Source organism: Myotis yumanensis, unplaced genomic scaffold (assembly GCF_028538775.1).
Source record: "Myotis yumanensis isolate MYYU_CA2020_CCGP unplaced genomic scaffold, mMyoYum1.0.hap1 SCAF_10, whole genome shotgun sequence".
Taxonomy (NCBI): domain Eukaryota; kingdom Metazoa; phylum Chordata; class Mammalia; order Chiroptera; family Vespertilionidae; genus Myotis; species Myotis yumanensis.
The window spans coordinates 38681208-38706105 of NW_027223761.1; the positions used below are offsets into that span (position 1 = coordinate 38681208).

A 24898-nucleotide genomic window follows, 5' to 3' on the forward strand; every position below is an offset into this window, starting at 1 on the left:
GTCCAGGGGACGAGGCTTTCTGTCAGGAAGCTGGCTCGCTGTTTTGGACAGTAACGCTTCCACGGGTAGAAGATCATTAAAAGCAGTCCCAGGGGGACATTCTACCTGACCAGCCTCACCTTTCTTCAGAGATGAAAATGCCATCCTTGACAACTCTATTAAGTCCCCTTTAGTTGTTGTTCTAGGTTTGCAGGAGATATTTTTCATTGAGATAGGCTGTCCCCATGGAGATATTTGATTGCATACTGGGGGACCAAGTGGAGCCCACTTTGGCTCCCTATAAAGTCAGCCCCCCTTCTCAGGAGCATCCAGCGCCGCCCCCCTTCCCCTCCCCCCCCCCCCCACACCTGGCTTCGGTACCCATGCCAAAGCACAGCAGACGCTTGCCCAGGAAAGGAGTGGGTAGGGTAGAGGTCAGGGGGGATGGGAAGAAGAGGGTCCCTTCTCTCCTTCATCATTTCCCTACATCTCAGAGGTCACCTGATCCAGGGTCTGGCTTGTGTCACCATAACCCCTTTCCCATTGTTCTGTTCTGTCCATCACACTGCAGTAGACCCCACTGTGGCCAGGTCAGTGCACCCAACCCTGGGCTGCTGGGAGTGTCGGCTGCTCACAGCTCATCGCTGCATCCTTCTTGGGAGAATTCCCCTCAGTTGATGGGAGCCCCCTTAAAAATGACTGGCAAGTTCTACCCTCTCTCCAGGGGTGGCCCATAGCCAGGGACAAAGGCAAGGTAAAGAGGGAGTCCCTTGTCTCAGAGAGGGATGCCTCTGTGGTGCCTTTCAGGCTCTGCAGCTGCCTGTGGGGTCAGGCTCAGGGCTTTAGCTGAAGCCCCATCTTTGCCTATCCTGCTGCCCTTACTTCCTTACAGATTTTACTTGAAATCAGTTCCTCAGTAAATCACCTGCACAAGAATCCCTCTTAGCCTCTGCTTCTAGGGAATCCTACTGAAGACACACACACTATATTGGCGCTATTTTCATTTCATTCACCCGTTCACTCATTCACTCATTCATTCACTCAAAAAGCATTTGTCATCTAACTCTTAGGTTAAGTACTGAAGACACAGTCAGAGACTTTGTCTTCAAGGAGCAATTAGTTAGAGGGGTAGGCAGGATAGATACTCACAATCAAATGTAATATCTGCTGTGAAGAGATACATAGAGGATACTTGAAGAGCTCCCGGGGACACTAATTGGTTCCTGGTGGATATAGGAAGGGCTTGCAAGGTGACGGTTAAATGTTTAGTTGAACAGAGAAGAGGAGTGGAAGTAAAGGTCACTGCAGACAGAGAATAGTGTGTGCACAGAACAAATACACGAATGAACAATTAGAGGGAATTAGAAGGAGTAACAGAGGGGGTTGGTTGTCCAAAACTTATGGCAGACATTGCTATTGGAGCCCGGGCTTCTCATTTGCTGAGCCCTTAATCCTTAACACAGCTCACCAGTCAGCCAGCATCCATTGACTAAAATTAGTCCTCAAGATCAAAATATTTGGCCATATTTTTTTGCCCATAGGTTTTTATGTTCATCTTCAACTGCAAATCTCTAAATCTATAAACTTTCCTGTATCTGCTCCCACATTTTTCTCACCAATTCTACAATAAAGGAAATGTCATTTATCTAAAGCCAGCACTCTACCTGAATTTCAGCTCCTGTCTCCTACTTTTTTAGAGAAATTGCTTTATTGATTATCCTATGTTATATATCTACTAGAGGCCCGGTGCATGGATTTGTGCACCGGTGGGCTCCCTAAGCTGGCCTTCACCCTATCACAATCTGAGACCCCCTCAGGGGATGTCAGATAGCATGTTTTGGCCCGATCCCTGCAGTCCCGATCCAGACAGGAGGGAGCCCGATTCTGTGCATTGAGTATCTGTTCTTGTGGTCAGTGCACATCATAGTGACCCGTTGACCGGTCATTTGGTTACTTAGGATTATATATATAGAGAGAGGCCCAATGCATGAAATTCATGCAGGGATAGGCCCTTGCAGGCCCAGCTACCTCGGTCCTCGCAGCTGCCCCGGCTGCTGCCTCAGCCCTCACAGCTTTGGCTTCTTTCAGAAGGTCATCCAAATGGTCATTCCGCTGTTCAGCTGTTCAGTCAATTTGCATTTTACACTTTCATTATTATAGACTAGAGGCCCAGTGCATGAATATTTATGCACTGAAGGGGGGGGTCCCTCAGCCTGACCTGCCCCCTCTCACAATCTGGAAGCCCTCAGGGGATGACCTACTGATGGCTTAGGCCCGCAGGGAGCGGGCCTAAGCCGCAGTCTGGTCTCTCTCTGCAGGAGGCAACCAGGTGGATCAGGGGAAGGCGCTGTCCCCATCACCCCGCTGCTGCTGCCACTGCCAGCCCTTGTAGCCGTTGCAGCTGCAGGCCCTCCTCAGCCTCTCCCGCGCCACCACCTCTCCCATGCCGCCGGCCCTTGGCCCTCACAGCCGTTGTGGCTTGTCCAGAAGGACATCCGGAAGACGTCCGGTCTATCCAGTCTAATTAGCATATTACCCTTTTATTAGTATAGATGTTTTTAAACTCTCTCTGTACTGACTCTTTTCATTAGATTTCTCATTCAATTGATGCCCGCCCCGCCTGCCCCCCGCCCCCCAAAGTGATTTTTAGATTTTTATGGACCTGGAGAACATTAGTATGCTAAGTGAAATAAGCCAGTCAGAGAAAAATAAGTATCACATGATCTCACTCATTTGTGGAATATAATGAAAAACATAAACTGATGAACAAAAATAGGTCCAGAGACATAGAAGCATCAGACAGACTATCAAACCTCACAGGGAAGGCAGGGGAGAGTGTGTGTCGGGGCGGGGGGGGAGAGGGGGGGTTAAGAGGTCAACCAAAGAACTTGTATGCATATAAGCATAACCAATGGACACAGACAAAAGAGGGGAGAAGGCTGGGGCTGGGGGATGGGGGTGGGCTGGGAGGTGTCAATGGGGAGAAAAGGGGACATATGTAATACTTTCAACAATAAAGAATTTAAAAATATAAAATAAAACATAGAGTAGTAGTAAAAATAATAATAATTAAAAAAATTTATATACCGTACAATTCAGAGTTTCGTTAGACTGTTCTATGAGATTTGACAAATGCATAGAGTCATGCACCCACCATGACTGCAATGGAGAACAACTCCATCTCTCCTCCAAAATTCCCTCTTGCTGACCCCTTGTAGTTAACTCATCTCCCCATCCCAACTCCTGGCAACCACTGATTTGTTATCTTTCTCTATAATTCTGCCTTTTTCACAATATCATGTCAATGGAATGGTATTGTGAAAAAGTATGTAGCCTTTTGGGTCTGGGCTTCTTTCACTTAGCACAATGCACCTGAGATTCATTCATACTATTGTGTGCATATTGTGCACATGTTGATTGTTTCCTTTACTGCTGAATAGTAAATATTCCATTGTATGGATATAACAGTTTATCCATTTATGCACTGAAGGACATTGAAGTTGCTTCCATTTTTTGGTAATTATGAATAAGACTGCTGTAAACATTCACATACATGTTCATAGAAATTTTAAAAATAAATATGCTTTTATTTCTCTTATAAATTTACTATTTTTCAAATTTCATTTAAAATAATCTAAATGTGGGTAGATTGTATAGATAAAAATATCAGTATCCCCTGCTATCTTCTCTGAGCTGCAGTATTGCCTCCATGTATGTACACAGGAACCCCAACAGAGCCAGCCTGCAGCTTCCTGCCCTGTCCTCTTTGTGAACCCCAAGAAAGAATAAGAAAATAGAATCAGAGGTGATCTCACACTTGAATTTAGTTGCAAAAACCTTTAACAAAATATTAACAAACCAAATAGCTGAATAAGCACAATAAGATGGGCTCCCCTACTGCTGCTGAGATTATAATCTGGTTAAACCACTTTGAGATATAATTTTTTTTTGATCTAGCAACTCCATTCCTAGTTATACATACCATAGAGAAATCTTTGCACATGTTTGCCAAGAGACATGTATCAAAAGTATACATATTGCAGCATTTTTCTAAAATAGAAAATAAGCTTATTCAAATATCCATTGATAAGAGACTAGATAAATAAATTATGATATGCCATTACAATGGAAAACTAAAACACCTCTGCCAAAAAAAAAGAACCATAGTACATACGTGAACATAAATGAATCGATAAAAATACTGAAAACAGCAGTTTGCAGAAGGATGGCATGTTATAATGTCTTTCATTTAAATCTCAAAAATAGGCAAAACTGAACAACCTACTTTTATGTGGTAAAATTATTTTAAAAACAAGAGAATTATAGGTATAAAACTCAGTATATTGATTATCCTTGGGGGGACTGTGGGGATGGAGAAGGGACACACAGGGAGCTTCGGAGAGGCTGATAATGTTCTCTTCAGCTAAATTCCAATGGACTGATATACTCTGTTATTTTTAAATCACACATATATACTCTTGGATGTGTCACATATTTCATTTAAGAAAGAAAATGCTTTGTCCTGGCACATACACTAGGATAAAAGCTGTCAAAGTCTCTGTCAGAGACCTGTAGCGTTATTGATTCCTTCTTTTAGACGTTCTGTTCTGCAGTTCTACCACTCTCCACTCCCTCCGAATAATCTAGACATGAGGGGACAACATGTCTGAGAGACAGTGAGTGAGGGGGTGGGATCTGGTGGACTCTCACAGAGACACAGCTCATTAGAGGCCGGTGATGGCCCAGTCCACGCACCTCCACCGTATAGAAGGAACTTGGCTCCGCTGTCGTCAGCTGGACACCAGGGCTTTCTGTGGGGCTTTTCAAATGGTTGGTCCCTTGGGATCAGTTATCCAACCAGCCTTCGTGTTTTCGGTGCCACATGTAAATGGTGTACGGGAGCTTTTCCTACCACTGGCTCCAGCTGGCAAGAGTCAATGTGAGCATCTTTGCCAAAACTGCTCTCAGTGATGTCACGTGGATACTTCAAATCAGCCCTGCTGGCAGTATTTACACCGTGGAAATAAACAGATGCTAAATGTCAGGTCCCCTTTCTACCCCTCCCACCTCAGCCATGTACACATCTACCAGAACACCATGAATATGTGGCATAGCCATACATATTCAACTGTGAGGAGCATGCATCCTGGGATTTCCTGGAAATTCATATTGTCCCCTGAGTGGTTCCAAGTGTCTTCTGCTATTAGGTCTAGAAGTAGCCCAGGGTCTTGGAGACCCTCCCACTATAACTCAGCCACCATAAAATACTGGACTTGGCAATGACTCAGAAAGTAAAATTTTGATGGACATGTAAGGTTCTTCATTTCTTAGCATTAAAATAAAGCCTATGCTGTTGTAAAGCATACCCTTCCCTTTTCTGAACTTGGGTCCACATTGGCACAGAGGGAACCTCATGAATGCTAGTGTTTCCAGGTGAGGAGGCAGGCACCTCCTCCAAATCAGAGTCAAGCTGAGATGACCACAGTCCCATTGAAAGTCTCTGAGCCAGTTTCTAAGTGGGTCAACTGAGAGAGATTCCTGAAGTGCTCAATGCCTACTGGCCAGAAAGCCAGAGATGAGCATGGTATACTAACAATGCCAGGAGCCCATAAAAAAGAATGAAATCTTACCATTGCAAAAGCATGGATGGACCTAGAGAGTATTATGCTCAATGATATACGTCAGACAGTTACATGTGGAATCTAAAGAACAACATAAACAAACTAACAAAACAGAAACAGACACAGAGAGTGAACTGGTAACTGCCAGAGGGGAGAGACATTAGGGAACTGGGTGAAAAAAGAGAAGGGATTAAGAAGCACAGATTGGTAGTTACAAAATAGTCACAGGGATGTAAGTAAAGCGTAGGAAATACGCTCAATAATATTGCGATAACTATATATGGTGCCAACTGAGGTACTGGAAATATTGAGGGGAACACTATGGAAAGTATATAATTGTCTAACCATTAAGCTGTATACCTGAAACCAATACAAAATAAATTGAAAGAAAAAATAATAAAATTGAAAAATAATAACAAAACTGTTGGGTCAGAATAGGTTAGCATAGTTTTAAGAGGTTACTCTGTACATTATCATAAGGTAAACTTTTACTTAATAAATAAAGTGTTTAAGGGTTAAGTGAAAAAAGGTATAAATAAATAAAAGTAAAAATTCCTGGAGTATGGGCATGACAGCTGACATTCACCCAGACCACTCAGCTCATGCTCTCCCTTCCCTGACCTTCCCAGATGCTGCCTTCTCTTCTGTGGGCTGACTCGTGTCCCACAATGATGCACTGTACCATTATTGATTGATCTGGCTTCAAAGTTGAGAGGTTTAATTAAACTATCATTTTTACATTCAAAAATTGCTATTTTTTGTTCTTCCCAGGAAGGTGTGAGAATTTTTACTTGACTGCTAACATAAAACTCATAATCTGCTTGGAGAAATAAAGAACAATTTTTTTTAAAAAAATTAGTTCATAGGCTCAGATCTGTATAACATCTCCTAACCAAATCAGGCCCTAGGCAGTGGTTCTCAACCTTGGCTGCACATTAGAATCACCTGGGAATCTTTTTAAAATCCTGATTTCTGGGCCTCATCCTCCAGAAATTCTGTTTCTTTGTTACTAATGTTGTGGCCCCACCCCATAACAAAGAAACAGAATTTCCGGAGGATGAGGCCCAGAAATCAGGATTTTAAAAAGATTCCCAGGCGATTCTAATGTGCAGCCAAGGTTGAGAACCACTGCCTAGACTAGAGCCTCACCAAACTAGCGCCCCTCCCCACCCCCTTAAGGAGCATCATTTTATTCAATTAGTGCTTACTAATTGTTTCACTTCTAGACACCATTCTAGAGGCTGGGCACACAGTGGCATCCAAGCCAGATATGGTCTTTGCACTCACAGAACTGTCTAATGGAGAAGAAAGAAAATTGAACAATTAAAGAAGGTATGATAAGTAATGATAGAAGTAGAGAGTGTCATTTTCATGGAAGCAAATGCCAGAAAAACCTATTGTAGTACAGGGCTCAGGTAAGAGTTCTGTGAGGAAGTGGCATTTAAGCCAGGGAGAGAGGAGAAAAAGGAGTAAACCAGCATATATAATACATTTGTAATCATGACCCAAGGATACATTTTCATTGATTTTTAGAGAGAGAGAACGATAGAAACATCAATTGGTCGCCTCACGTACGTACCCTGACTGGGAATGGAACCCACAACAACCTGGGTATGTGTCCTGACTGGGAATCAAACCCACAATTTTTGGTATTCAGGACGATGCTCCTGCCAGGGCCATATATAATAATTTGAACTGACTGAGTTGGCTGTTGAAAAACTTAGTCCTAATTCCCCATTATCCAGCTGTGTGACCTTGGCTGAATCTCCTAATGCCCTCCACTCAGTTTTATGTGGTAAAGAAGGACTTCAGATTCCAGGACCTCTAAGACTCTTTGTGGCTATTCAATCACAAGGCACATATGTAATACATAGATTACTATTCAGTTAGTACAAGTAAAATCTGCTTTCTGAACAGACTTTGCGCAACACAGTACACAATGCTTCCAGTAATAGGTTACAGAAGCTCCTCTAGGTAAAAATACTGGATTATAAAACCCTTTTAAATGCATAGCAAAGCTGACAGGACAGAAATGGAATTATTCAGTGACCAGAACAGTAAGAAAGCATGAACCCACAGCGGTGAATGAGCTCTAGAGCTGGAGCATAAACGGAGGTACATGTAAACCTCTCAGGGTTCTGTGCCTGGGTTGTAGAGGACTGTAGGAGAATCCTGCATAAAGCTGGGGTCCTAAAGATCAAGGGTCACATTTTAAAAAGATAAACACAATAGAATATCTGTCTTGCATACACAGATGTTCAAGATCCTTTCTGTCTTGGACTTGGATTTGCTCTGGGTAAAGCAATATATATATTAGAGGCCCGGTGCATGAAATCTGTGCACTCGGGGGGTCCCTCAGCCTGGCCTGTGCCCTCTCGCAGTCCGGGAGCCCTTGGGGGATGTCTGACTGCCAGCCGTGAGCCCAGCTTCTGGCTGAGCGGCATTGCCCCTGTGGGAGTGCACAGCTCCTGCATTGAGCACCTGCCCCCTGGTGGTCAGTGCATGTCATAGTGACCAGTTGTTCTGCTGTTTGATCTATGTGCATATTAGCCTTTTATTATATAGGATATCCTGCTTGCCAGTTTTTAACAACCAACCCAAGCCTAAACTTACAGATTTGGAGCCTATAGTTATCCAAAAACACTCACGCTCAAAGCCACGCTTAAAGTGGCTGCATGTTGGTAGTTCACCTAGGCATCTGGTAGAAACAATTGCAAATCATCTCTGAAGAAATGTACTTTCAACCTAGGGCTTGGAAACTTCAGAGGCCCCCCTGGTCCGTGAGGTCTGCATCTGCAGATTCCACTATCAATCCGTGGTTGGCTGAATCCAAGGATGCGGAACCCATGGATGCTGAGGGCTGACTAAGGGACTGGAGAATCTGCAGATTTTGATATCCACGGGAATCCTGGAACCGATTCCCCATAGATAACCAAGGATGACTGTACTGGCAATATTCCAAGATAGATGAGCTCACAATAATAAATCACTAAATATGAGAGACAACAAGACATGATAAGTTATGGAGTGGATGGAAATGCCAAACAAAAGAATCAGAGCTGCAAAGGTTATAGCTATTGAAGTTATGAGCAACAGAATATAATATATATGTGTGTGTATATATACATATATGTATATATGGGTATATATACATATATGTATGTGTGTATGAATAGATATGTGAACATACATAAACATATGTACATTTATATACATATATAAAAACTAACTATTCATGGAAGGGTAAGAGAAATAGAAAAGGGAACTGAAAGTAAATTGAAGAAATTAGTAAATATGCTAAGCAAATATGAAAACACATCAAAAATACTACAAATGGCTGAGAATTTTCCAGAACTGAAAAAAGGAAATAATTTCAGATCCAGGAAACCCAATAAATCTCAGCCAGGATAAATAAAAAGAAAGGCCCACTTAGCAATTTTATCATTAAACTACAGAACACTAAACAGGAAAGCAAAATCTGGAGAGCAGTAAGAAAGAAAAGGAAAATTACATACAAGGAATACATATTAGACTAATTGTTGACTTCTCAAAAGCAACTGGAGGTCAGAAGACTACGGAATGACGGCTTTACAATGCCCCAAATCAGAGTAACTGAGAGCTCTATGCCCCCAAAATTTATACTCAGAAAAACAATCTTCTAAGAACAAAAGCAAAACAAAGGAGGTGTGGCTCTTTGTTGAAGAGTATTGCCAGCCTATGGAGACCCAATAGAAGGCATCTAGAGAAATAAATATTCCAACTTCACTCTCCTCCCTTCCTCATTGTCTGAATCTAGTCAGAAGCCACTAAGGGAGATCTTTTCAGTTTTTAGAAAAATAAACAAAACCTCCAAAGCATCTAGGGGCACTGAGCACAGGCAAATGCAATGTATCCAAAATAACACTCGCAGCCAATTTTATAGACCAAGAATCACACTGATCCCAACTCAGATAAGGACCAAACAAGAAAGTAGGTTACATGTACCACTCAGGAGCACAGATGCCAAAAATGCTAAACAAAATATTAGCACACTGAACTCAGCAATGTATAAGACAGGTAATATATCAAGGTTAATTGGGATCATACTAGGAATATAAGAGTGGCTCAAAATGAGAAAATTAATTAATGTAATTGACCCAAGTAGCATATCAAAAGTGGGGGGGGGGGGGACCTCACAGGATCATAGCATTTGATAAAACAACTGTTTGTGATAAAGTTTTAGTCAACTAGGAATAGAGTGATACATTTTTAATATTACAAAGATAACCACAAACTATCTTTAGAAAAATTATATCAATGCAAATATTAAAAACATTCCATTTAAAATAAGGAAAAATCAAGGGTGACTACTACCATAATTATTACTCAGCATTGTATTGGAACTAGTCCGTGCACTAAATATTTTTTTAAAGAATAAAAGGAATACAAATAGAAAGAAACAAACTATCATAATTCACATGGCTGATTATCTACAAGGAAAATTCAGAAGAATCCACAATCCAATTATAAGAATTAATAGCTTTGCAAAATTGACAAATAGAAAATAAATATACAAAACTGCATCACTTTACAGCAGCACTAGTTAGAAAATGCAATTTTAGAAAATATACTATTAGAGAACCAAGATGGCAGCATAAGGTATATACCTGTACGTGCTGCCCCCCACAACCACATTAAAACTACGACTAAAAGACAAAACAGCCATCATCCAGAACCAGGGGGAAGCTGACTGAGTGGAAGTTCTACAACTAGAAGGAAAGAAAAAAGTGCATTGAGGCTGGGTAGGAGGTGTGGAGGCACACGAAACAGCAGCACCTGGGTGCGCCGTTTTTATCAATCTGAAGGGAGATACAAGCTCTCGACTGCACTGAACTCATTTCCGGTGAGACTCTAGGGACCCAGACTCCTACGGGGAGAAACTGGGCTGTCTGGCATTGGGTGGGAAAATGAGGGTGGCTTTCTAGAAGAGCTGCTCGCAGGGATCATTGTTACTGTGGGGGCGCAGGACTATGGGATTCGGGGACGAGAAGATGCAGAGACACGGAGATGACTGACTGATAGCCATCACTGTTTGCTCCACCCTGGTAATTCTCTGAGACCCTGCCCCACCCAATTTACAACTCCACCCAAGCTGTGCACAGCAGCGCAAATGAATCGCCTGTCCACCTGCAGCCTAACCTAACAAACTGCAGCTGGGTCAGAGAGCTCCAAAAGTTCCAAACCCCAAACAAAGAGGAGAAATCTATAGATCTCGCTGTAGCTCCTGCTAGGTGGACTCACACAGCAACTGACTTTGCACCTCCTTGGAGATCCAGGAGCCAGTGTACCCAGTGGTCAGATACCAGATTTCAACTCCTCACATCCATAAGTGACACATTCAAGAGGCAGACTCAGTGAGCACCAAAGCCCCACTGAAGCAAGTCCTGCCCCATAAGGGTGTCTCCTGCACAAAAGTTCTTCCATTATAGACACAGCGGGTCCTCGCAGTCAATTGGCCTAGAGGTCATTTCCTCCCAGGGATACCAACAGCAATCAAAGCTTAACTACAACAAGACTGTGCACCCAGCCCACAAAGGGGTACACCAAGAGTGTCCACCTCAGATGATTGGGGAGGCTGAGCCACTGGGCCCCATAGGACACCTACCACACAAAGCCACTCTTATCAACCCAGGGAAGTAGCCAAAATGCGGACACAAAGAAACAAGTCACAAATGAAAGGAAAGGAGGAAAGCAAACTACTGAATATAGAGTTCAAAACCACAGTTATAAGGTTACTCAAGAATCTTCTACGAACCTCCAAGGAACTTAGTGAGACCTTAAAGGATCTTAATGAGAATGCCAAAAAAATGGAAAAGGACCAGTCAGAAATTAAGCATACACTGAGTGAAATAAAGAATAATTTACAGAGATCCAACAGCAGACTAGAGAATCCCAAGAATCAAATGAAAGATTTGAAATATGAGGCAAAAAAAAAAACAACCCCATCCTGAAAAGCAAAAAGCAAAAAGAATCCAAAAATATGAAGATAGTGTAAGGAGCCTCTGGGACAACTTCAAACGTACCAACATCTGAATTATGGGGGTGCCAGAAGAAGAGACAGAGCAAGATATTGAAAGCCTATTAGAAGAAATAATGACAGAAAACTTCCCCTACCTGATGAAAGAAATAGACTTACAAGTCCAGAAAGCGAAGAGAACCCCAAATAAGAGGAATCCAAAGAGGACCACACAAAGGCACATCATAATTAAAATGCCAAGGACAAAAGACAAAGAGAGAATCTTAAAAGCAGCAAGAGAAAAACAGTTAGTTACCTACAAGGAAGTACCCATATGACTGTCAGCTGATTTCTCAACAGAAACCATGCAGGCCAGAAGGGAGTGGCAAGAAATATTCAAAGTGATGAATAGCAAGAACCTACAACCAAGATTACTCTACCCAGCAAAGCTATCATGTAGAATTGATGGTCAGATAAAGAGCTTCACAGAAAAGAAAAAGCTAAAGGAGTTCATCACCACCAAACCAGGATTATATGAAATGCTTAAGGGTATTCTTTAAGAAGAGGAAGAATAAGAAAAAGGTAAAGATAAAAATTATGAACAAAGTGACAACAAATACATATCTATCAACAAGTGAATCTAAAAATTAAGTCAATAAAAAAATCTGATGAGCAGAATAAACTGGTGAATATAATAGAAGCAGGGGCATAGAAAGGGAATGGACTGACAATTCTCAGGGGGAAGGGGGTATGAGGGGTGCGGGAAGAGATTGGACAAAAATCTTACACCTATGGATGAGGACAGTGGCGGGAGGTAAGGGCATGGGGTGGGAACTAGTTGGAGGGGAGCTATGGGGGTAAAAAAAGAGGAACATCTGTAATAATCTGAGCAATAGAGATTTATTTTTAGAAAAAGAACATATACTATTTAAAATAACAAAAAAATATCTAGCAATAAATCTCACAAGAGACATGCAAGATCCTCCTGTAGAAAATTATAAGCCTCAAATGATAAACTTTAAAGAACTAAATAAATGAAGAAATGCACAATGGTCACAAGTAGGAAGACTCATGTCGAAAAAGATATAAAACTTCCCTAAGTGTATCTATAGACTTTATACAAGTCCAAACAAATACAAGAAAAAATTTTAACTTGACAATTAAATTCTAAAATTTATGAGAAAAGTGAAGTATCAGTCAAGGCCTAGGTCAATTCTTAGAATTTTTTTTTTAAGCTGAAGAAACAAGAATTTTGAGGCCTTTAGCCCTTTTGGATTTCCTCCTGGATAAATAAGTTAACATTCTTCACAAATTCTATGGAAATCAAGACTTCTCCAGAAATGGACAGGGAACTCTTAGTCCCAGGAGAGTGCTAAGCACATGACAGTGATCTTGGGGCAGAACATCCTGTGGGCTGCCATTCTATATTTCTATCCCATGGGAAACTGCTCTTGAAGATGTTCCCACCAGGAATCAACCTTACCCACAGTTTTAGCACTCAGTGTTGCTGTTTCCACAAAGTCTCTGGAAGCAACTTACAGAAGATCCCTGTTGAGCTTTTTTGTTGTTGTTGTTAATCCTCACCTTCCCATTGATTTTTAGAGAGAGTGGAAGGGACGGGGAGAGACACACAGAGAAAGAAACATCAATGTGAGAGAGACACATGGATTGGTTGCCTTCCACACGAGCCCCAACCAGGGCCAGGGACTGAGCCTGCAACTGAGTATGCCGGAATCAAATCTGGGATCTTTCAGTCTGCAGGCCAACACTCTATCCACTGAGCCAAACTGGCTAGGACCCTGTTGAGCCTTTTAATAACCATTCCAGCTATTTTATGGAATTCATTGGTCAAAAAATATAAATTGATGTCACACTAGATGGTATGAGCCCTTCTACCAGGGCTCGTCACTGTTGGCAGACAGTATCTCAGCTTATATCCAAGGGGACTTGGCAAATACTCCAACGAGAGGGTCCATTCTTGAGTCATTCAAAAGCAGCATAAGCAGCCTGGCCATCTTGCTTCTTTAGAGCCTCTCTTGCTGCCTACTAATGCGGGAATAAGTATAATCCTTGCTTCCCCCTGCACCGAGTTTTTGGTTTACCAATATCACACTTTTCAAGGTTGAAGAGATCTCCCAAATCACCTTAGTTTCATCCCCTGATGCTCTCTGCACCTTCTCCAGCTCCTCCTTTTCTTTCCTGTCATTATGATAAAGGCCAGCAAACCCCCATGCTACACTTCACTCATCTGAGCAGCGGGACAAAGTTGCCATGGGTACCTACCTGGTGGCATGGAGAAGGTGCCCAAGTGTGGGTGAGTCCCCAGTTCACAAACATGGCTGAGGATGAGAAAGTACTAGTGTGGTTATTTGGTCATCGGGCAGAGAATGTGTGTTCTCTTCCTGAGCAGAGGGACAGCCTCTCACTAGATGGGTTCCAAACTCAAGCTGGATCATGGTCTGAGCTGAGTAAGGATTGAGTGTTTGGTGTCTTTGGATGGCAAGGCAGAGAAAGGGAAAGGAAGATGGAAAGAGGAGAGAGAGAGAGAGAGAGAGAGAGAGAGAGAGAGAGAGAGAGGAAGAGGAAGAGGAAGAGGAAGAGGAAGAGGAAGAGGAAGAGGAAGAGGAAGAGGAAGAGGAAGAGGAAGAGGAAGAGGAAGAGGAAGAGGAAGAGGAAGAGGAGAGAGGAGAAAAGAGAAAGAGAAAGAGAAAGAGAAAGAGAAAGAGAAAGAGAAAGAGAAAGAGAAAGAGAAAGAGAAAGAGAAAGAGAAAGAGAAAGAGAATGGCCTTAGAAGGGCCACATTCCAGAAGACAAACTAACAGTTACCTGAGGAGAAAACGTGAAAGAAACAAGTGGCATTAAAATATCAGAGTTACCTAGGAAAGTCCAATTTTCCTTTCTATTTCAGGAGTGTCAGTGCACCTCTGCAGAATAATGAAAAGGACGTAAATTGACTAAAAATTTCACCACGCAACCTCATGTTGAAATGTATGCATGGATTTATGGCCTCCCTCCAGGCTCTTCTGCCCTCTCTCTCCTGAACTCTAAGCTGGATTTGACCTTCTATAGATCGGCACTGCCAATGTCTGCAGACCTTTGCAGGCTGCTCTTCTTGTAGCTATGACTCAATATTTGAAAATGTGATGCCAACTCTTCTCAACCATTCTCATGTCTGGGGTTAAAGGTGAAGATCTCATGAGGAATGCCTCTGAACTGAGCTGACGTGAGAACATGGGTAAGGATTTGTGCTCTTTGCTGCAGATTATGGTCAATAGGATGCCAGGATCCACTTAGCACAAACAACCTAAGAAAGCTCTAAAGAAAATGTGGTAAGGAGAGCAGATAATATCTACTGTCTATTAGAGAATTGCTGAGAATTAGAAAGTAGAAAAGAGCGAAGGTTATTCTTGTATATTGTTTTCATCAATAATTCTTGGAAATTTCGCAGTGAATATTGTTAAAGCCCTGTTTCTAGAAAGACATGAGGAGGTTCTGAAGCCATAGTTCTATGTATATTGACATGAATTTCATACTTTGTCCCCCCAAATAGAATAAGGTATAAGTCATTTAATCGCATGCTGACCAAGAAACACCTCCACAACTCCCCCCAAAAGAAGAAATGCTACACTTACGTTGGTGACATATTCGATGTCCTTCCAAAGGATGCACTCCCTGGGGAAATCAGCCAAGTCTAAGAAGTGGTCTACCACCACCTGGCCGATTAAGTCGTGGCGGGAGAACCTGTCAAAGTCATACACAGAGAAGTGCAGTTTCCGGGCCTCCAGGTCGTTGTAGGGAACCGGAAACAGAAACACTTCGTCAAACACAGGGTTCAGGGTCTTCCTGTGAACTTTGGTCTGGTGTTTTGTTTTCCGATCCGGAAGCAAATAGATCTTGACATAAGGATCTGAGGTCCCAGAAAAGTCCTTGGCGGGCAAATTGACGGCTTTGTGAATCTTCACTATTAGCTGCTCTAGGTCACAGTCATATTTTAAAATAAAGTTCAGTTTCCCACAGGCTTTGCTGTTACTCCTTCTCCCATCATCGCTGTCCAGTGACCTCTGCTTGTATAACTCCGGTTTAATGCGGCCGATCCCGGCCAGCTGTTCTTGTTTTTGCAGTTGCTGGATATTGAAGTCCGGGTTTGACAGGTTGAGTTGTCCTCGGATTGAATTATGCCTTCAGTGAGGAGCAAGAGAGGACAAAGTTATAACCTCATTAGCTACAGGTCTTTCAGAAAAGTATGCCTGGGATGTAGGTAGACGGTTACGCACGGTTAAAAAACTTAGATCTGTGGGCCCTTTTTTTGGGGGGGGGGAGGGAGGGGCTAAATTCAATATGCTCATCAATGTGAGTAAGCTTCTCCCCAAGGCTTGAAACCCAAAATTGAGGGCTGGTGAGCTTATCTGGCCGGTGGGATGTAAAGATTTGTTCACAATGGCTGAAAAATAAAATTATTCACTTTTATATACAATGTCATCCTGAAACTGAAATAACTGTCTGTGTGTCTTCTTAAGAAGAATGATTCCGTCTCTAAATTGCACAGACTTTCCTATCACCGGCTTACCACTTTCTAAGGCTGTATATTCTTACTGCTTCAAATCAGATCATTTCCTCCCAAGAACACAAGTTTTGCTTGTGTGAGGGTGGACGTATGGGACAGGACGTGTCTGCTCGCAGTGGACCGCGTCGGCTCTGACAGGGGTGAGTGACAGCTCTGTGAGTGTCCGCAACGCCACGTGGGTCACTGCTGAGCAGCAGGAAGAGTTTATTTCTGTAACAAACACTACGGGCATCAAAGGGAAGGGAAGCTGCTAAAAATGTATACAAGGATTCAGTCAGGGAAGGCTGGATACCGACACTTGCAAATCAAATATTTGCTAACAGAATCGACTCTTCACCCAGTACTAGTAAGCTTATTGGTTTGGGCTAGAAGCTTCCCAGAAATTCTCTTTGAAACGTGCATCATCGTGTGGGTCTTGGTAAACGGAAAGAAGCAGTCATTACATACAAGATTTTTCTTAAGGCCATTTTTGTTTGTTTCAGATTTCAGAGTCATGATACTGTATTTTCTGTAGTCTCTCAATAATCTTAATTAAAATAACCTCTCACCACCAGGTCAAAAGCAACAGCCGGCCGTCTCGGATGGATTGGTAAATATGTAGTTGGAGAGGCAGAATAAATATTTGAGTTTATCTTGTTTTCCTTTCTGAAGGCTACTTTATAAAATAAAGATGTAAAAGTGGGATAAATAGCCACCGAGACATGGTTAAAACTATTCTCCCTTGTCATTCAGATGTTGCTATGCTGAACATTCCTCTTTGTCCTAAAATACACTCCTAGTCACTGAGCTGGTATAACAAGAGCACAATCACAGAGCTGCCATTTGCACCTGTCACAGCCAACACAGTCCCCCACAAGCAGACACATACCCCAGGCACGGACATTGCCACGTGAGTAAAAACTGTGTGGTCTGAAAGTTTTTGCTGTGAGATTTTAATTTCTTGCAGAGAAATCCACAACCTTAAGTTTCCTCTGTATCTCTGATTTTTCAGGGGTAGGGAGAGAGATGGCGGATGCTCTTAAGCACCTAAATTGCCTCTCTGTACAAGTATAGCCCAGTCACTCCCTTGTGGAGATGCTAACCTCTGGAGTGCTAGAACAGAGCTTTAGTCTTGCTCTGCTGGGATCTCTGGGCAGAAATGACTGGCAGGGAGCAGCGAGTACCCCGCCCTATGCGGAAGCCTTAAGGGGCTGGTACCAGCTCTGGCTTCCTCTGCTATTGCTTTTTCCCTCCAGGCTGGCTTCACACAAGAGCCACGTTGGGGTCTGGAGTCAGTTCACATCTATGATGGCCATTCTGGGAACTCTTAGTGACGCTGTTTAAATACTAAAAATGCTCCATCTAGACCAGAGGTGGGCAAACTTTTTGACTCGAGGGCCACAATGGGTTCTTAAACTGGACCGGAGGGCCGGAACAAAAGCATGGATGGAGTGTTTGTGTGAACTAATATAAATTCAAAGTAAACACCATTACATAAAAGGGTACGGTCTTTTTTTTTTTTTAGTTTTATTCATTTCAAACAGGCCAGATCCGGCCCGCAGGCCGTAGTTTGCCCACGGCTGATCTAGACCCATGGGATACGCCTTCTCTGCACCAGTGTCTGTGATGGGACGCTGGTCCTGAGTCCACGCCAGCCCCAGACTCTGCTGTCACGTCTCCCCCGAGGTGCTCTGAGCAGGCTCTCTGTGCATCACAACTTACCTTCGATGTTTTGGAAAGACTGGCTTTAAATTCATCACAGGAACATTTTGTCTTAACCCTTATCTGCAGGACGAAGCTAGCCACGTACATTTACATTTTAATTTAAACCTACATGAATTTGGCTGCTTAGCAATGGAACATACTCTGTTTTCCTCGTACATTTTCTTAAGACATGAAATCTGAAGAGAAGTAAGTCCTACGTGTTCCGCTGTTCCCGGCCAGGGGGTAGACGGAGTGCATTGGGGAGGGCGTTAGGGAGAGATTTGTATTTCAAAGACCAAAACATCCCCTCAGAAAGCAATTAGGATGCCTCCATTCCAAATTCCAACACAGCTGAAGATTTCTTTTAAAAATTGAGCGCAGGTATGAATACTATTATCCACCCAAATGTTATACATGAGTTTCATTTCCAAACTCCCCCCGCCCCCATTCAGAATCACACTTACTTTGGGGAAAACAGTGGAACCCACTGTAAGGCAGTGGCTTAGAGCAGAGAGCAGGGACTGTAACAGGCCAGGACAGTTCTCACTCCCTGGGGCTCTCTTTCAGTCGCTTTCAATTTCCTTTCAGGAGAGAGTCAGCGATTCCCGGAGTTGGAGGCATGGGCTAGAGATGCTTAGGGCAGCCAGAGAACCAAGGTAACTCATCACCTTCCTGCATACTCTCTGCAGCTCTCTGGACTGAGAAATGAGAAAGTAGAGCAGGGAGCCTGCCCCAGGGACATGGAGGAGAAGGGAGGTAGAGGAAATGGAAAAATCAATATTCCATGGCTCTCCTGGGCTATTCAAATGGAGTTGGGAGGATAAGCAAGTCAACAGCAAGACAGAGGAAAGATTCAGAACCGAGTGTTGTGGCCTGGCTCCCAGCACCCAGATGAGGAATTCTGAAATGGTCAGTGGAGGTGGTACTTGAGTGAGCTAAACTAGAGGCCTTGCCCCGCCCACCAAGGCTCTAGGATTTGAACGCTGCTGAGTGACACTGAGAGTGTGATAAGGAGGGATCTGTGTTCCAGGCAGGCGTCCACTGAGCAGGGCTGGCGAGTCCAGTATTTTGGTGTTCTCAGGGCTTAATGTATACAATGAATGGAAGGAGAGGAGGTGAGCCCCAAGGATGGGTGTGATAAGGAATGCTGTACCTACATTTCACCCTAACGCTGTCTTAGAAAGCTGGCCCTGGAGTTGAAACTCTCAGCGTGGCCCACCTCCCATTAGAGGCCAGTTTCCTGTCTGAAAGAGGCCAGGATGAGAACTTCCTGGACATGGCTGTCCCAGACCCGAGCTGGAAGACTCGTGGTTGGGCCTGAAGAAAGCCTAATTTCAAAGATGACTAACAACATCTATGAAGCAGATTTCCCCTAACAAACTCAAAAACATGCTTCCATGCCTGAAGGGATCTGAGCCTGCGGTTCAGTTGCAGCTAAAGGTCAGGAGCCCCAGGTGCCCAGAAGCAAATGGCTTTTCCTCCCCTCCTTCCCTCAGATTCAAATGAACCACGTCCAGCGTCCCACGTTGAGACCCCCAAAGTCTCAGTCCCAGAGCCATCACTCAAAGGCCAACTTCCTCCACTGGATCTTAAGAAAGAGAACATTACTGTGATTCAACAAATTTGGATGTGCAAAGCAAGGTGTCAGGTAGGGTAGGAGGGAGAGAGAGGCAAAACCTCTTTAATGCCTTCAAGGAAATGACACCCAGGCGGGTGATGAGATAGTCATACACTAACTATAAATCAGGGCAGAGGGGGATTAAAAAACCCATGACTGGAGGTTAGAGAGCCACAGAAGCAGACAGAGGGGGGGGAAATGCCTCTGGCTTGGGAAACTGTCATGGAGGAGATGGAACTTGAGCTGAGCCTGCCTATTTAACTTGACTTCATCCTTATCAGCCTTCAAGCGGACACTCTAGACCTCAACAGGGAAATTAACTGTGTTTTCCTCTTGGTCCCCAGCTCTCCAGCAAGATGAGGTCTCCAGCTCCTCTGCCCCAGAAGCTTTCTCCTAACATCTGGCACTCGGACCACCAGCATCCCTCCCATCACTGGATTTCCCCTGTGCAGCCACAGACAAGGGTACACTCTTCTATCCTCCCGCCTCTCAGGGCCCCCATCTCAGAGGTGAAACTTGGTCGATCTCTTCCCTAGTTCTGGGGCATCCATGCTAACAAGGCTTCAGGGTCCAAGGAGAGGGAAGAGAGAAGCAAATTGTTATTTCGGAACCATCATGGGTTTCTTTACTAAGTTCAAGTCAAGACAGGGAGGTTTGGAAACAGTGCAGACAGGACCGTTTCCCTTCTTGAAACCCCCCTGGTGATGGGGAGGAGAGAGTTGGGTTGTCCTGGTCCACAGGCAGACACTGAGGAAGGGGATGGCAGACAGGACAGACACAGTGACCTGATTACAGGGCAGGATGGGGAATCTGAGGCTTTCTTGTAATGGGATTCACAGGCTTCTAGAGCGAGTGAGAGAATGAAGATGTAGGCACCAGGCCTTGGCCAGTGGAGGTGTGTGGTCAGGTATAGTTAGATACACTAAAGCATAACCAGCTTCTTCCCACTTCCTCCCAAGTAAAACAGGTTTAAAACCTTGGTGTCACCTTCCAATACTGTGACCCCCAAGACTAAGATGAGCCTATGTCCCCCATTCCTGAGGTTAGCCTTAGTATGTCCCCAATTAGTCTACAGGCTTTTGAGGCCAGAGCTATATCTTTTTTTTATCTTTATTATTAGCATATAATGTAGAACTTTGCACATAGCAGATGCTTAATGCATGCCTCTAAAATAAATATAGGAATGCCACAGACATAACAGTTTCCTATAATTAAATCCCAGTACAGAAAATACACATTTACATCTAGTTGAGAGAGGTCTACATAATTTCCACTTTTGAAGATATCAGTATATTAAAATCTGAAGAAGTAACTAATTCAAAAAATTGTTTTAAATGTTTCTATCTAACCAATGCTCTCAACACAAAACAGGCTAGCTTAATAGAATTGTGCTACTCACCGAGTAATTACAACATTTCATCCTAGTGGCACCACGTACGTAGCAAGTAATAGGATGATTTAAATTTAAAGTATGATGACTATCTTCTTTCAGTTTGGTCAGTGTATTCGGTGACTGTAGGAATTGCTCAGTTCAGAGATAAGGCCGGGAGTCTGAATGTAAGGCTCTAAATGAATGTGAGACCTGGCACAACAGCCTCATACCATTCTGGCCCCTACTCAGTTCATACTTTTGGCTCTTTGCCAGTCCTGTCAGCAGAACACAGAGAAGTGGCCTGATATTGATGAATGTGTTGTCAGTCATTCACGAAAAAGTCTGCTATGTGCCAGAGGCCACACCTGGGGTTACATATTTAAAGATAAACAAGGTAGGTGGGTGGTCTTTGAGCTCACAGAACTCTTAATCTAGAGGGAATGTAGGCAATAAACAATCATTTAGTTTAAAATGGAGCTCAATCCTGTGAAGAAGTGAAAACAAGGCAATGTGTGAGAGAATGAAGAGTGGGAAGGAGTGGAGAGGAAAGAACACATGCTTCAGACAGGGTGATCAGGGGGGCCTTTCTGAGAAGGTGACATTTTAGGTGGGAATGAAGGCTGCAAAGGAGCCAGGCATGGCAAAGAAAAAGGAAAAGCATTTCAGGCTGAGGGAACAGCCCGTGTGAAGGCCTGAAGGCAGGAAAGATCTGGAGACACTGAGGTTGCTAAGAGAGAAGCTAGAGTGTGCTGAGCTTTTTCACGCAAGCCTCCTACTGAGTCCACGTTGACAGTGCCCCCTGGGCTGTGCCACGTGGTGGCCTGGCCGAGAGGTAAGGCTGACAGCGGAGAGAAGCGGCACACAGAGCCCCCACAGATTTGATAAGAGTTTGTGGTGTGGCAACTGAAGTTTTTATAAAACTTTAGAAAGTGGTGCACTAGGGTGAAATGTAATTATCCTATGAGCAGCACAATTCTATTCAGCTAGACTGTTTTGCATTGGGAGCATCAGTTAGATAGAAACATTTAAAAGAACCATTTTTGAAGTACTCATTTAGTGCTTGCTTCAGATTTTCATAAATCGACAGCTTCAAAAATGGACCTCAGACCTCTCTCAACCACCATGAGAACCTGAAAGTAGATGTAAATGTGTATTTGCTCTGCTGGGATTTAATCATCAGAAATAATTATGTCCATGGCATCCTTAGTTTACTCTGGAAACACGCATCATAGATGACAGAGGAAACTTGAGAAGGCTTGAAAAACAGATTGGACCTGCATCGTGGGACGTAAGTCAGAGACAGGAGTAGATGGCCTGCCAAGGTTCCTTCTGTTTGGAGGATCCAGGGTTTTCATATATTTGGAATACAGACCTGTAAAATGTCCTGGGAATTCTGGGGGGTGAGGGGAATCCCACCCACATTCCCAGGACATTAGAGAGATTTCATTATACAAGAGAGATTTCACCTAAATTAAAAAGAATTAAGAAGAATTTTGGAGGTTTCTAATAGTAATAGTAATTAGTTTCTAATAGTAATGGTGCTTAGAAAGAGAATGCTAAGGTGTTTGATATTGGAAGAACAAGAGAAAGTCACCTGGACCAGAAATATTCTTTGAAGATGAAACAAAGCTTACCATCAGAACATTCCAAAAGGCATTGGTGGAAGCACATATGTGCAAGCTGAAGAGGCCAGGTGTGGTGTGTGTGTGTGTGTTTTGTGTGTGCGCGTGCATGTGTGTGTGTGGTGTGTGTGCATGTGTGTTGTGTGTGTGTGTTGTGTGTGTGCGCGCGTGTGTGGTGTGTGTGGTGTGTGTGTGTGGTGTGTGTGCGCGCGCGCGTGTGTGGTGTGTGTGCGTGCGTGTGTATGTGTGGTGTGTGGTGTGTGTGTATGCGTGCGTGCGTGTGCATGTGTGGTGTGTGTGTGTTGTGTGTGGTGTGCGTGTGTGTGCGTGTGTGGGGGAGGGGCAGCGGGGGGAGGGGAGTTTCTGATGGAAATGCTGTGACAGAAGCCATGCCAACTGCAATGCCCTTAACCGCCAGTCTAGGCCAAGGAGGTGTCCTGGGAATTTTGGGACAAGTGATAACAGCCGCAGGAAGGAAGCAGTAAGACAGGAAGTGCAGCAGTGAGAAGGTAAAGAACACAGGAGAAAGAAGGGAGAAGAAACAGTAACTAGCAGAGCAGACTACTTAGCGTCATCTCAGCAAAGAGTTCCTTCCCCGTCCCCAAATAGATTACCAAAAATGTGACTTAAAAAAAGGTGTTAAAAATGTTTTGGAGCATGAAGGACATTTTACTAATTTCCCCCATTTTGTCAATGTGTGTGTTTATAATATAACACAATTCCTAGAGAATTACAAGACCATACACCATTCTTACAGTAATACCATCAACAAAGATGTGTGTTGCCAGACAAAACTCATAAAAGGAGTTCAGTGGTAATTTAGATAAGTATTTTAAATGCATAATGACGCACATTATCAGTATTAGGTCATATGCAGATGGACAAGAGTTTAGTTTTCTGATAGTAGTTCAGATAGAACTCAGCTTGTTTTGGCCATCAGAAAAGGTAATTTAATTGCATGACTCCAAAACAAAAATCAATCTAAATGCAGTAAAATATATTTCACAGGAATAATTCTGTCTCTCTTCTCTTTTTAGTTATTTTTTTTTCCTTTTAGCTAATGTCTACAAATCAGTGGTGAAGATATCTATAGTTTTTATTTTTAAATTCAATCTCTTTTTGATATGCAGAGCCCTTACACACTTTTCTAGAATAAATACTGTGGTAATCAGAGTGATGTGGTTGCTATTAATTCATCAGAATGGTGGCAGAGTCCTCAGATCTACAATCTAATAAAAACCCAGCACATCACCCTGTGTCGAGGGGACCCAGATCAGAACAATTAACACGCAGAGTAAAACCAAACAGGAGACAGTTTCAATGGGAACCCCCTCTGACAGGCCCCAGTTACTGGAATACTGAGATTTTGTTATGAGTCTGCACCGCTGCGTGAGCCCCACAGCACCATCGAGGAGCTCCAGTTATACTTAAGTGTTCAAGCTGAAGAGAAATCCTAGCAATAGAATCCGAGGATTTCTTCTAAACCAAAAGGCAAACAACCACCCCTTTCCTCGCAGAGGAACAGCTTAGGTTTAGCTCTTTGACTCAGAATTGGAAATTATGCTAAAGTGGGTTTCTGAAAAAATTAAATTACAAACTGTCATATTCCATCCTACTTAATGTGAATGAGCAGAGCTTCCAGGATATACTCGATTAACATTTAAAAGGGTAAAATCTTATTGCTGTTTCTAGGGAACAAATAAAAAAGATTTTTTTAAAATCCCCCCAAACTGTGCTCCGACTTTCTAAATAACAGCACACGCTTTTCAGCTCTGGCTATTGCTCAAGCAGATATTCTCATTTTTAAAAAAAGCTGCTTCCCAGGTCTCTTTTCCTATAGTCTCTTATTGAAAGTGAATTTTTATATCCAAAGATTCAGAATTGGCTGTTTGACCTCAAAGCCACCTTTATGCAACATCTGAGTTTTGGGAGAGGCCCGCCTCCAGGATAATGATGCTGTGAACAGCAGCCCTGAGAGCAGATGGGCGGCTCATGTTTTAGAGTATTTACAGGTATAGGCCTGGAAAAGCACAGGATGTCCACGCTGTTGTTTCATTCTTAAAACTACCCATACGTCTGCTGTCACTCTTCCTCTCTTACAGAAGAGGAAATGGAAACGCGGAGATTAAGGTGTCCAGTATCACATGTCTAAGTAAAGCCAGTTCCCTGGGCCCCAGACCCTTGCTTTTATGACTGCAGTATACTATTCCTCCACTGCCAAAGGGCACAGAGTGTCCAGCCACACAGAGAGGGGCCCTAGGCCTGGGCACTCCGCAGGTCTTGCAGAGGCTGGAGACGGACCGAGACCTCTGGCCAGTCTGGAGTGCAGAGAGCCTGTGCATGCAGGGTAGGCTAGGTCCCAGGCAAGGGAAGAAACACCCCGGCACTGGGAGTGGTAAACACTCAGACTCTGATGGTGACTGAACCCGGTTCAAACCCTGACC

At 43.4% G+C, this 24898-nt stretch overlaps 1 protein-coding gene across 2 annotated transcripts in view; it reads right to left on the reverse strand.

The window, feature by feature from the left end:
* SYT9 (synaptotagmin 9) overlaps window positions 1–24898 on the reverse strand; it is a 158767-nt gene that overhangs the window by 84739 nt on the left and 49130 nt on the right. For both annotated transcript variants that reach the window (XM_070426689.1, XM_070426690.1), the window contains exon 3: window positions 15228–15774. In XM_070426689.1, the coding sequence (XP_070282790.1) occupies window positions 15228–15774 (547 nt within the window). The remainder of the gene's footprint in view (window positions 1–15227; window positions 15775–24898) is intronic.